Here is a 12928-nt window from a genome sequence, read left to right as displayed (position 1 = left end):
TTATGATACATGTCTATTTCCTGAAATATTACATTTTCTTATCGGAGGTACGCAAGTCACAAACAAGTTAATCCATGACTTCCATCTTCCATGATCAAAGAGGAAGCCAATGTCCTGCCAAGTTACCTGGTGAGTGTGATCTGGAACGTCTTGTAGCCTGCGATGAAGGACGCTAGCTTAGTGAGAGATTGCTTTCCTGATCCACCAACCCCAACTAAAAGGGCGTTTCCCCTTGGGGTGCGGATGATACGCGAGATCTTCAGCAGATGTATCATAGCATCCTTGAAGAAGACAAGGTCCATGCCAGCCCCACGGATGCTGTCATTGTACTGCTGTAAGAACATCTGTAGTCTTTCTTCCAGCTGCTCAAATGAGTCAATCTACAAAAAGTGTCAACCTGTTCTCAGAAACATATTTCTTTAAATATTTGGTCTGTATCTCGAAATTTCACACCTAAGATTGTAAACTGGCAAGAATCTGGGTGACACTACTACTGTTGCTACCACCTGACTTTAAACTGTAAACACACCTGAAGAGACATTCAAATTCTACAGAACAATTGTCGCCGTCACATTAGAAGATGTTGATCTGACCAACCATAATTCCTCAGCCTTTTAGCATATGAAACAGCAACTTTCGATGCCATTTTTAACATGATTTTGAAACAGAACTACACTGGATGGGTTAGCCAACTTCATGGCTTCAAAAAAAAATATATAAATGTATTACTCTGTACAGAATAATGCCTTCAAAATTTGCTTGAATAAACATCTTGCAAACATCTTTCAAAAGAGTTGCATGTAGTAATTAGGACAATATACTGAAAAAAGGAAGTATTTTTTCCTTACAGGCTCATAAATCTTGGGCATGTCAAAGTCAGCATCTTCTGGTTCATCTCCAGTTGCCTCTGGTGCATCTCTAAAAACAAAGACAGCTCTCATGATAAAGGGGAAGAACACATAGGGTTGTGCATTGCAGAGCCTGAGAGAGTATATATACAGTACATGTACTATAAAATATGCTCCACTTGTTTGATATCTTTCATACACTGACTGTCCATGACAAACCAAATATCCAACATAAGGGTATTTCAGAAGTTTTATTAAATCTTACTACAAAACTAAAATACAGCGTCTATTATAATATTAATCTTATGACTTTTTCATATATATGTTCTTGCAACAATTTACACTTTAATAAACAAATGAAACCAATCAACTCTGGATTCATATTTTTGTACCGATTGGGAAAAAATCATAGTTGTTGGTCTACCATTAGTTACAATATTTCTGTTATCGCACACAGCTATAAAAACACCTACATGTAAATTCTAACAATTTCGGCTGATTAATTTCATGGTTTTCAACACGAAACATTACCCACTTTGTAGGTCATGCAAAAAACACATACTATTAACACAGAGGGTCAACAGATCACAACAATGTTACAGTGTACAGAAACTCCATGTAGTATCTTACTTAAATCACAAAGACAACTATAATGAACACTTACATGTGCTTTAATTATAGCTTGTCAAGCTGTGAATTTCTGGTAATATAATTTAATACAATGACAAACACTTGCAAATTTCATATCACAATCTAACATATTGAAATAACAAGCCCTAAGCATCTTTCACCCAAAACTGTAGTCACACTGGAGTCCACATTTAGGGTCATTTTCTTTGACTTGTCTTCACATGTTTATTAAATGTTACTTTTAAACAGTATTTTGGTCATATGATGACAATGTCTTTTTGTTGCACATGTAGGTAAGCCTCAACACCAACATATTCATACGTGTTGTACAACCTTATTGGAATGCCATGCCAAAGACACCAGACAGGCTGTCCAACCCAGTCACAGTATACTATTACTGGGATATCAAATTTTGGCAAGAAGCGAAGTAAGTTCCCAGACTGCCAGTTTAAATCACATTTTAGGCCTGACACAAGTAGCACTGACCTTTGATTTGGATTTATTTAAATGTAAGTATTAGTTCAACAGCAGACTGCTATTCACATATTATATTTCACTTGCTTATGTTCAAACAAGATCACTTATTCTCTGATTTTCTTCAGGAAAATATTTACCCTCTACTGTTTATAATGAAGTTAGTTCTGGCAGTGTCAAATACCTGAGGAAATCACAAAACAATGGTTGTGAATCGGCCATTTCAACCAGCCTCTCATCTTCTAGCTCTTCCTGGATCACACGCGGAATTGTCTTTTCTTGGAACCAAGCCAAGTCGCTAAGGGTGACAAACCTATACACACACAGCACGCAGACAGTAAGAGAGACGAGAGACAAGTCAGGTAACAGGGCTGGTGAATAGGTGTGAACAAGAAAAAGTGTGATCAGGGTGAAAAACAGGAAACTGTGAAACTCTCAAACATCACACAATTCTAGAAAAAGGGCTGCCTTGACATTTAAAAGATAAACAAAAATATTAAGGTTAACTTCTCATTTTAGATGAAAACATCCTAACTTTTTTGGACACATGACATGTTTACATTTTCGATGGGAAAGAATTTGCCAAACGCAAACATAAATAACTGTATAAAAAACAAAACAACCATAGTACTGGTCAGAAATTATGTAATGTTTGAAAGTTATGGACATCTACAACAACAACAAAATGATTGGTGCATTTGAGTGACCAAACGGAGGACGTGAAGTTAGCCATCATGTACCACATGTGCTGGGAACACATGCTCAGTGCTGCGACAACCGTTTACCTCAGAAAATCTACAAAGTATCGAGTGGACTCCACCATGGGCAGGAGCGATTCAGACAGCTCCTCATTTACCACCCTACTCAGGGTCTTATTAAACCACTGAGCATCCTCTACACCTGTAAATCTGGGGGACACCAGATAATTGAAAGCAATCAACAGGTTATCACGAGTAACCAAAATATGAGATGATTACACTGGTATGCATTTGGCAGAAAGAACATTGAATAAAATTTAACAAATACTTGATGAAAGACAAGCGGAATTTAACATTACTGTAGTTAAAATATGAGAGGGGTTCATGGGTTAATAAAACAAAATGTCAGTTCATTTCCTGTCGAAGAAATGGGATAAAAACAATAAAGTAGACAGTCTAGTGACATTAATTTACATATTTATCTTGTTATTTTAGTCCATACTATTTCTAAAATGCATCGTAAATTATTTTTCATATAAACAACAAAAAGTCTTTACGAATTCAATTCATTTCCAAATAGTTCATAAAATTAAACTTCTGCAAACTGTAGTGTACCTACATACATTACAAATTATGACAGAGTAAAAAATTTTGCTTTGTAACAAATACCAAAATGGTTCCCAACATGTAGACGTACCTGTCAGCTATTACACGACAGCACTCGTGTTTCCACAGAGCCATGACAACCTTCTCACTGTTGACGACAGACGAGAGCGTGTTGATCATACCCTGCCAGATACGAGACAGATCTCGCAGATTGAACACATAGTGAAACTTGGCTGGGGTGGGCAACATCTTGACCTTGGTGAGTTGCCACAGGCGTCGTGTGACAGGCACCAGGCGCGCGATAAGGTCGCGGACCTCTTCAGAGAAGCCCCGCTCTTTGCAGTAATGCCCTGTTCCAATGACGCTGAAGATCTTGTCAATGGAGGAGTTGGAGGGCAGTGCACAGTTGAAGATAGTGAACTGTCGCTTAAGTCTCTGAGGAATGTCATTACGGCCTCCTCCTGGCTGAATCATGGCCGCACAGAACTGAACAAACAACAAATTAGACAATGTTAAAGAAACTAAGTAGATGATGTCGAAATGGTTTAGCAAATAAACAAGAATTTATGGCTGATTTCTGGATATATTAAACTTTATACCTATATAGTTGCTGACGTTTCGGCATCAACCAAAATGTCTTCAACTGAACTCTTTAGATACTGGTACTATATGCATTTTTGGTTATAACCACGTATTTCTCACAGAAAATGAAGGCATTTGGTTCTATGTGGAAATATCAGTAAGTATACCTTTAGTCCTGAGATCAGCTTTGCATGCTTGATTACACCAGGGTTATACTTTAAACATATACTTGATCACTTCACAGCGACTTTAAGCACAAGCAAAGATATAATTAAAACTAATATTGTGACTCAGAAACACAGTAATAATGCCCTCAAACATCTGATGTGGTTTACAGATAAGAAACAATGGTCTACAGCTATGGTTTATACCTGACAGATCTAATCTTTGAATAAACAAGGTTAAGACTATAATTTGTCATTTTCGTGAGTTGAGGTGAACATGAATCCTGAAATATGTTCCCTTAATTTAGAAAACATTCATATATACGCTACGAAAACCCTTAACCTGCACCGTACAGGTCATGAAAGTTTAAAGGCAATCAAGTTGAAAAAGGAGTTGAAATTGAAAACTTTAAATGACAGCTCATTGTTTTCTGAAAACTTTCACGCAAACACTTGTTCAGCAAAAAAAAAGCTCTGCCTACTGACCTGTATATCCACAATGTTGGAGAAGTCTCCCGGCTTCTCCAGGTTGTAGAAGCCATGGGTCTCCATGAGCTGTCTGACGATCTCATTAGCAATCTGGTCCCCCCACTCATTGATGACAGGCATGTTAATGTCGTCAATAAAGACAGTCATCTTCTTCCCTGCTGGTGGTCCATACGTACTGCCCATCCTCTTGTCAACGTAACTCTCTATAGTTCGCTGTAGTCAAAATATTGGCCATTTAATAGTTAGATGCTTAAGACATCTCAAACTTACAATTTTGAACATTTCAGAATAAAATCTCAAAATTGACTTACACATACGTGTAAAACTAAACCTGCTTTAGTAGACAAGCAAAAACCGGTTATATAGTGTGAGGATATACTGTGCTTAATATCCCATTTACTCACATGTAACCCACCTGAGCTTGCTACATATTACTACTTACTAACAATTGACAAAAGACCTTGTTTAACTAAAATAAAAAAGTGATCACGTCATCTGAAAAAAAAAATGAAGTAAGTATTAATTAAGTAAGAGAAATTAGTCCACCGATGTTAGATTTCTGTGTTCAAACTTCCAATTTTAGTCGTCTTTAACTAACTAACTAGCCAAGCTAGATCACATTTGACGACTCCAGAAACCTGTCAGGTACAACACAGATCGGCTTACCTGGAACATGTAGGGTGTGGTGGCTGATGAAAAGTTGACAGCCTTGGCCAAGTGTTGCTCTGGGTTGTGGCGGGACATGTAACCGTTGATCATGACAGTTTTGGCAGTACCTTGCTCACCGATCAGCAGCACTGCTTTCTCCTGTTTACAGATGGTATCGATCAGGAAGGTGGTCCGGACATTGTCTACGTTGGGGACGAGGATAGAGCCGTACTCAGGTGTGCTGTCTGACGGGTAGATGTACTCCTCTACCTTGGTGTTCCAGTGAACCCATTTACCTGTACAGGTAAGTAATTAAGTAAGTTTTGGGGGTTTTATCACCTGCCAATTGGTTTGACAGCTTTTTGCTTTTTAAAAACCACCTTATTATGTTATATATTTTATACCAGTATTAAAATTCTACCTCAGATTTCTCAAAATAAACTATCGCACCTGTAGACCAATATCTGGGCGTGAAATGCACACATGTATGTACACATAACATGAACTTATTTTTCAAATAAAAATAATTTATTTATAAATTATCTTATTAAGCTTTATGTGACTTTAGAATTTTCACAACCAGTGAGAAGGTGTATATGTGTGAGCAAGTGTACATGTATTTGTGAGCAGGTGCTTTCATGACAAGTCTATTAGATAATGAATGCTTTTACTGAATCACTCCTACAAATTCTAAGCAGAGTCACCTGTATTATCCACTAAATAGTCAAACATGGTGGAGTCCGAGTCAGGCGGGATTTCGGGCAGGTCCAGCTTGATCTCCTCATGCGTGCGCAGAAACTCCTCCATCTTGGCACGGTCATCCAGCTCTAGGAAAGCACCGATGCTCCACATTAGTGTGAAGACGTACAGACGCTGGTAATGCTCCTGCTTCATCTGGTTACCCTCCCTGTCATCCTTGGCTGGGATCAGCCCTTGTAACAGGTTACAGCACTAAAAACACAAAACACAGCTTGTGAAGAAGGGACTGGAACATTCCTTCTTGGAATGTGAATGTTTTTCTGACATGTAATAACAAGTATTTTCATTAAATAGTAGTGAATAATCAAATGTTATGACAATATGCTGCTTCAGTTCAAACAAACTGAAAATTAAACTGAGTATATTTCAAGATTAAGCACAGAACATTTCAACAATCAACAGTAAAACCTTTTAGCACAAATTTGCTTAATTGTTTCAAACTGTGCACAGGAGAGAATTTCTTGCACAATTGCAGATGACTAAGTTGGAATATGACAACCCACACAATCCACCTTGCCAAATACCAGTCAAACTTCGCCAACAAAATGAAGAGCTCTGAGTTTACTGATGTGTGTAACCAACCTGGTTGATGACAAATGCCTCAAGGATGTCCATACGGAATGTCAGGTTCTGGGTAGCATATCTGTACAGCTCAGGGAAGGACTCCTCAAATAGCGAGAACAGCACCGCATCCTGCTGGGGGCGATTGTTCAACCAACCCTACAACAACAACAACATGAGCCTTTCTATCACAGGGATCTACTTCTCCATTCATCTGCTGGATAATTTACTTGCACAATAATTTATGACTTCTGTACAGAGACATTCCGATTTTATCAACCTTGTAAAACGTTTTAGAGAAAAAAAAGTCAAACATATTAAAGGGAAATCTGTACAACACACCTGTGCCTTCAGCTGCTTATTGCCAGCAAGACACTGACAGTAGTTGAGGGGTGAGAATCACACAGGATTCCCTGTCCAAGCCTGGAATTGAACCGCTACCTTGCATGTCCTAGCCATTAAAAGACAAACATTCACCATTTGGCCACAAACCAACAGTATTTTAACAGAATGTCCACACTTGATAGCTTACCTGTAGAATGGGTACCCAGTCAAGTCCTGAGCTGCTCATGAAGACCATGCCGTTCCTGGAGACAGTGGCCGGGGAGGCGTTGTCTATGTTGTGGGGCTCAAAGATGATCTTACATGTCGGTGCCATGGGGATACGGTCACCATTAGCCAGTGTCAGGGTCTTGTTGTCGTCTAACACAGAGTTTAGGTTCTCAATCCAAATGGCATCCACTGGACCATCCAGGACAAGCCAGATGTGCTCACCTGAAAACACGTCACACAAAGCAGGTATTTATTTATTTGGCTGATGCTGTCTGTTATACACGAAGGCCAAAGACCTGACAGCCCGAAGGGAAACACTGCAGCTCACTCAAAGAATATTTTCACTAGTCAGTTCCACCAGATAACAAACAGAAGGAATTAAGGTGAAGGATGTGGGAAAGATAGCAGATAACAAATACATAATGTATTAATGGATAACAGGAAAAACCCATAGACAGCAGGTAAGATAATTAACATGAATGCAGAGTGATGAGGTACGAAATACTGGATAACATATGGAGTAGCAGACAGGTTTAGGCACCATATAACACATACATTGTTCAATGGACTTGATGAAGCTATTTTAAGAACAGAAATATTTAAGCATATATTCACACTTCAAGTCAAATGTCACGCAACCTGGAATGTTTTGGAACAACTTACCTTTCTTTGCCCTGAGTGTGCGCCTCCAAAGAGTGGAGAAGATGCCATCTGTCCAGTCATTGGTGGCTACGTCCAGTCGTCCAAACATCTGCGGGGCTGTGATGGCTTTTGGGTTCATCCTCATCTCCCTGTGGGGCTGTCCGCAGTCTGTCATGGCCTTCATTAGCATGTGAATACAGGTGGTTTTTCCTGCCCCACTGGGACCAAGGGTCATCATTCCATGACGCACACGCTGGGTCTCAAACAACTGAGAACACAGAAAACACAAGGGTAGAAATTTTAAAAAATAAACCAGAAAAACAAGGCATAATAATGTTGAACAAGTTCAGAAGAGGCTGGCTGGGTAATAAACCACCATTTAACAGACAAACAAAGCATAAGTGTGTGAAGAAAATGAAGGCTTCCATTTAGGTAAATCTATATTTCGTCATACATTTAGTATGAGTCATGAAATTGTGTTTCAATGCTGAAATACAGATTTACTCAGGCAACATATGACATATCAAAACGGCAGCTTTCTTCTGACTGATACTATAATTAATGGAACTAATCAGTGGATTCAAGAGCTCAACCCTCACCTGAATGAGTTTCAGGGTCCAGCTTGGGTGATTCACCAGCTTGGCAGTCTCCACATTCGAGGCAATGGCTGCCTCCAGCTGTGGGTAGCCTCCCTTGTCCAGTGTGATGCCAGGGAAGAGATCGTTGATGAGTGAGAGGAAGAGTGGCTCATCTTGATCCACCAGTTTGGACAAGTTCATGTCCCTCAGCACTCTCATCACGATCGTGGGCTCTGTGTCCTCAGGACTTGCTCGCTTCACAGTTCCCAGCGTTCTTAGCACAGACAGGATGTTCCTCAAACCAAAGTCATAGTGCACCTGTGGCAAAGATGATCAAGGAGACAAATGTGAAAAATCTTTATGTTTAATTCCTGGAATAACACACATGAGTGTTATACATGAGTTGTATAATACCAATATCATAACCGGTATCCCCAATTTCACAGCACATGTAACTAACTCTACCTGTCTGGTATTCCCAATTTCACATCCCATGTAACTAACTCTACCGGTTTGGTATCCCCAATTTCACATCACATGTAACTAACTCTACCTGTCTGATATCTCCAATTTCACACCACATGTAACTAACTCTACCTGTTTGATACCCCAATTTCACTCCACGTGTAACATACTCTACTTGTTTGGTATCCCCAATTTCACATCACATGTAACTAACTCTACCTGTTTTGTGAGCTGCTCTTCACAGAGCTTGTACAGAATGAAGAACTTGCGGGCCAGGATGATGTTCTCAATGAAACCAACACTGGCCAGTTTGACACGGATGATGATCTGCCGGTCAGGAACCATCATGGCCACAGAGCGGAAGTTGATCTTCAGATTCTCTGGAAGCTCTTGTCGCCCAGCATAACCTGGGTTCTGGAAGGATAAGACATGATGATGGTCAATGTTGCAAGGTAACATATATAGACACTTTAACACAAACGTGTGTGTTTGTTCTGCGCAAGAAAGAATCTTTTGGATAGAAAAATGCTTTTTCATATTACCTTGGTGAACATATGTGCAATTTGGTGAGGAAAAATGTATTAACATTACCTTCATTAAGAAAGATGCATTCTATATAAAAAAATATGACAAAATCAACCATTTTACATTACAATGGTGAGGAAAATCGCATTTTATCTTACCATAGTCAGGAACAGAACATTCTGGTGAGGAAAACCACATTTTATCTTACCATATCGAGGAACAGAACACTTTGGTGAGCAAAACCGCATTTTATATCACCACTTTACCACTCACTCAAGAATATTTCACTTATACAAGGGTGGACAGCAATACAGTGGCAGGAAAGCAGGTAGAACCTGGGGAAAACCCACGACCATCCGTACCTTTCTGACAGACCTTCCCATGCACAAAGAGAATTTTATGTTACCATGGTGGGGGCGGAACAGCATTTTATATTACCATAGTCTGAAACACAACATTTTGGTGAGGAAAAGTGCACTCATATTACCATGGTGAGGAAAATTCCAAACTCTGGGTTCATGTCAACATTGTCACCATCTGTAAAGATGAAGTTCTTCTTGCGTTCCTTCTTACAGGCGAGGACAATGGCAATTTGCTGAGCAGCGACAGACAACACAGGCAAGTCGATACGGTTGAATTCATCAAAACAGCCCCAAGAGCCAGATTGAGCCAGACCTAGAAACACGCAGAAGGGCAGACATTTAATAGCACACATTAGTGACAATCAAGCATTTCAGAAATCTTACAATGCTAGTCTATGATGTATTAATAAGATCTGTTTTTAAGGGGCAGAAAACCAACACACAGTCGGCACCACAAACCTTAGTAAAACATGGCCAATATCAAAGCTCATGGAATAGTTTATAGAAAATAAGTGTTTAAAAGAGTTCTAATTTAATACCTCTAACAAACCATAAATTAACAGGTTTTTGTCAATGTAAATGAATTCCACAAAAAATTACATATTTATTCTTCTGCCAACAGAAACAAACAATGTATGTACATGCATGTGCCAATGTACATGTTCACAAGGTTAAAACTACAGAGGAAATAATTTATTTATACTTATGTCAGTGTACACAAATTACCCAGTAAATTGTTCATTTATGCGTGTGGCAATGCAAACAAGCAGCAAACGGAATGGATACGCTGACTACCTTTGTAAATACGGCCGAGACCTCGAAAGTCCATCTGATCAGAGCAGTTGAAGACAACAACGTATTTTCCGAGACATCTGCCCATGTCTTTGACAGTCTCCGTCTTGCCTGTCCCAGCTGGACCAGCAGGTGCCCCTCCCATAGACATGCCCAGTGCCTGGGCCAAAGTGATGTAACACCTACACAAATTAAGTACTAATTTATATACAAAGGCAACTACAGTATACAAGGGCATGTCTTTTATCTTTCCTGGCAATGGTCTGCATCAAAATTATATTTTTTTGTTGTTTAAAATAATGTTTGAATAGAACAAAACCGACAACAAATCCACAATCATTTTTTGAAACAAGCCATATTTATGGAAAGTTATGTCTCTGGTGGTGTCTTATTTCCAGTCAATCAAACTGCTTCATTTCCTGATCTTCCAAAAAAACAGCTCAAACTGGCTGGAATGAGCTTACCTGTCGGTGAGAGGTGTGATAACGAGCCTCTCCGTACATCCCAGGAATTCCATCTGGTAGATGAAATCGACATCAGTGATGGAAATCAGGCACTTGTCTTGGTCCTCGATGTAGTAGAACCTTGTCTGTTTCAGCCATTCAAAGTCTGTGGGGGACTTAATGTGCTGACGACACTGCAAAGGGAGAAAAACAGAATGCCAACGTCAATCAGAATATCAAGATATACTGTAATACCATCTATAAATTTGGTGGGTGTAAGGATATGGAATCTAAATTTAACGCCAGTTAAAATCTTGGGTGAGGCAGAAAACATTTTGTCAATCAGAATTGTTTCATCGATATGAGGATGACCATAACCAATTCTGGCTCTTCTTGAACACAATTGTCAAACTTTATCAAGACATCTTTAAAAAAAACAAAAAAACAATCAGTGATGAAGTTGCTACCCTTTTTGACAACTATTAAAACAAAGTACATGTTCCTTTATTGCACTAGACAAGCGTTCAGGTATTGTTTTGTCCACTGTGTCCATAATGACGCAAACAAATTATTGAAATACAAAGTTACCAAGATATACATCTAATAATACATACATTTATGTCTTCTAGACACAAAACTCTCTACGGTCAATGTTTGTCACATGAAAAACACACATGTTCTACTTCATATGGATGAACCACGTGTCTATTAAGTAACTATATAAAAGACTTAACATTTCTAGCTCTATTTCTAGCGTGATTTTACCAAGTTGTCAAAGATATCCCTCTGGTGGACATGAATGGTGATAAGGGTCTCAAACTTGGTCCTCTCCACCTTGTTCAGGTCCTTGGTGGTCTGGTCAATCAGTGTGTTCAGCAGGTCCAGGAAGCCCTGGTTAGTCTGAGCCATGACTTTACGGTCATACTTAGCATGTACCAGAGCCTCTGTGCTGTCCCTCGTCCAGATCAGCTGAATACCCAGCAAGCCAACCTGTCAAAAGAACTCAAGAGTAAATACGAGCAGAGTAAGGAATATAAGTTATACACTTAATAACTGTTATTTATTTACCTATTTGCTGTTTAATGCCACACTCAAGAATTGTTTTCTTATATAATGGCAGTCAGGGTAAACCACTGACCTTTGGCAAGTTACTGACAAACTTTCCCACAAGTGATGTACAGATATGTACACCATATCTGACGAAAACAGGTCATTGATGAACGTTTATATTAAAACGACCAGATGAACGTCGCTTAGATCGCTTATTGTCTCAAAGGAATTTTAACATTTCTCAATAGTTCCATGGTTTGTACATATTAATGTGAAAACTTTCAACCTGTTAATTAAATAATTCCAAAATTCTGAGATTATTCCAGAAAGCAAGATTATTCATGCTATTTAATTTTTGCTGGTAATAACTTAAATTTACACTTCTTTTTGTCAACCAAGTGAAGACAACAACGAAAGAAATTGAAAGCTTTGAGAGGACTGATAAAATCCATCCAAAAGCACGTGCTAACCAGATCTCATAATCTCAGAGACCTGCCACTAAGTCACGCCACCATCAAGCCCAGAGCAGTCTTACGGGACTGAATGTTCAAAAGTCTACTAGCAGTTTAGGCCTGGTATGTTAACTTTAACCTGGACCCATATGTTTCGTACAAGGATAAGACTTGTATTAGCGCTTAATTTTTCATACACTTCTGATCCAGCATTCCTCTATGGCCCATTCTTTGAATGTCATTCCCATTAACAGGTTAAAAGATGGGAACCTTTATAGGACTTTTTATTATCTACATATAGTTTACACTATACCTGAGCTGGGAACATGTCGAGGAATTCCAGCAGTTGGAAGCTGGAGTCCTGAATTGCCATGGCAGCAGTACGGATCACGCCGTGGAGAGACTTCTGCGCCATCTGCATGAGGGCCATCAGCCACACCTCCACATTTCCCTCGGCTTTGACCGGCTTCTCCAACTGTGAGAAGACAATAGCAAGCATTATTAGCAAGGGGTTGGTGAAACAGTTTTTGGAAAAAGTCATAATCATTTAATTCCAACAAAGTTATTATCACAAATCTGGTCTAAGTTCACCTGAAACAATCCATTTT

The 12928-nt window shown here is 39.2% G+C and overlaps 1 protein-coding gene across 4 annotated transcripts in view; it reads right to left on the bottom strand.

The window, feature by feature from the left end:
- The window catches only part of LOC135475949 (dynein axonemal heavy chain 5-like), a 71812-nt gene that overhangs the window by 20830 nt on the left and 38054 nt on the right, over window positions 1-12928 (bottom strand). For all 4 annotated transcript variants that reach the window (XM_064755919.1, XM_064755920.1, XM_064755921.1 and 1 more), the window contains 17 exons: window positions 12634-12795; window positions 11584-11808; window positions 10840-11012; window positions 10379-10557; window positions 9709-9896; window positions 8916-9110; window positions 8253-8549; window positions 7675-7921; window positions 6992-7233; window positions 6481-6618; window positions 5844-6090; window positions 5158-5435; window positions 4489-4704; window positions 3348-3742; window positions 2137-2265; window positions 849-918; window positions 127-380 (listed from right to left, as the gene is read on the bottom strand). In XM_064755919.1, coding sequence (XP_064611989.1) covers window positions 127-380; window positions 849-918; window positions 2137-2265; window positions 3348-3742; window positions 4489-4704; window positions 5158-5435; window positions 5844-6090; window positions 6481-6618; window positions 6992-7233; window positions 7675-7921; window positions 8253-8549; window positions 8916-9110; window positions 9709-9896; window positions 10379-10557; window positions 10840-11012; window positions 11584-11808; window positions 12634-12795 — 3635 coding nt within the window. The remainder of the gene's footprint in view (window positions 1-126; window positions 381-848; window positions 919-2136; window positions 2266-3347; window positions 3743-4488; window positions 4705-5157; window positions 5436-5843; window positions 6091-6480; window positions 6619-6991; window positions 7234-7674; window positions 7922-8252; window positions 8550-8915; window positions 9111-9708; window positions 9897-10378; window positions 10558-10839; window positions 11013-11583; window positions 11809-12633; window positions 12796-12928) is intronic.

The sequence above is a fragment of the Liolophura sinensis genome, chromosome 9, assembly GCF_032854445.1.
Source record: "Liolophura sinensis isolate JHLJ2023 chromosome 9, CUHK_Ljap_v2, whole genome shotgun sequence".
NCBI classification, from domain to species: domain Eukaryota; kingdom Metazoa; phylum Mollusca; class Polyplacophora; order Chitonida; family Chitonidae; genus Liolophura; species Liolophura sinensis.
This window is presented reverse-complemented; position numbering and strand designations above follow the sequence as displayed.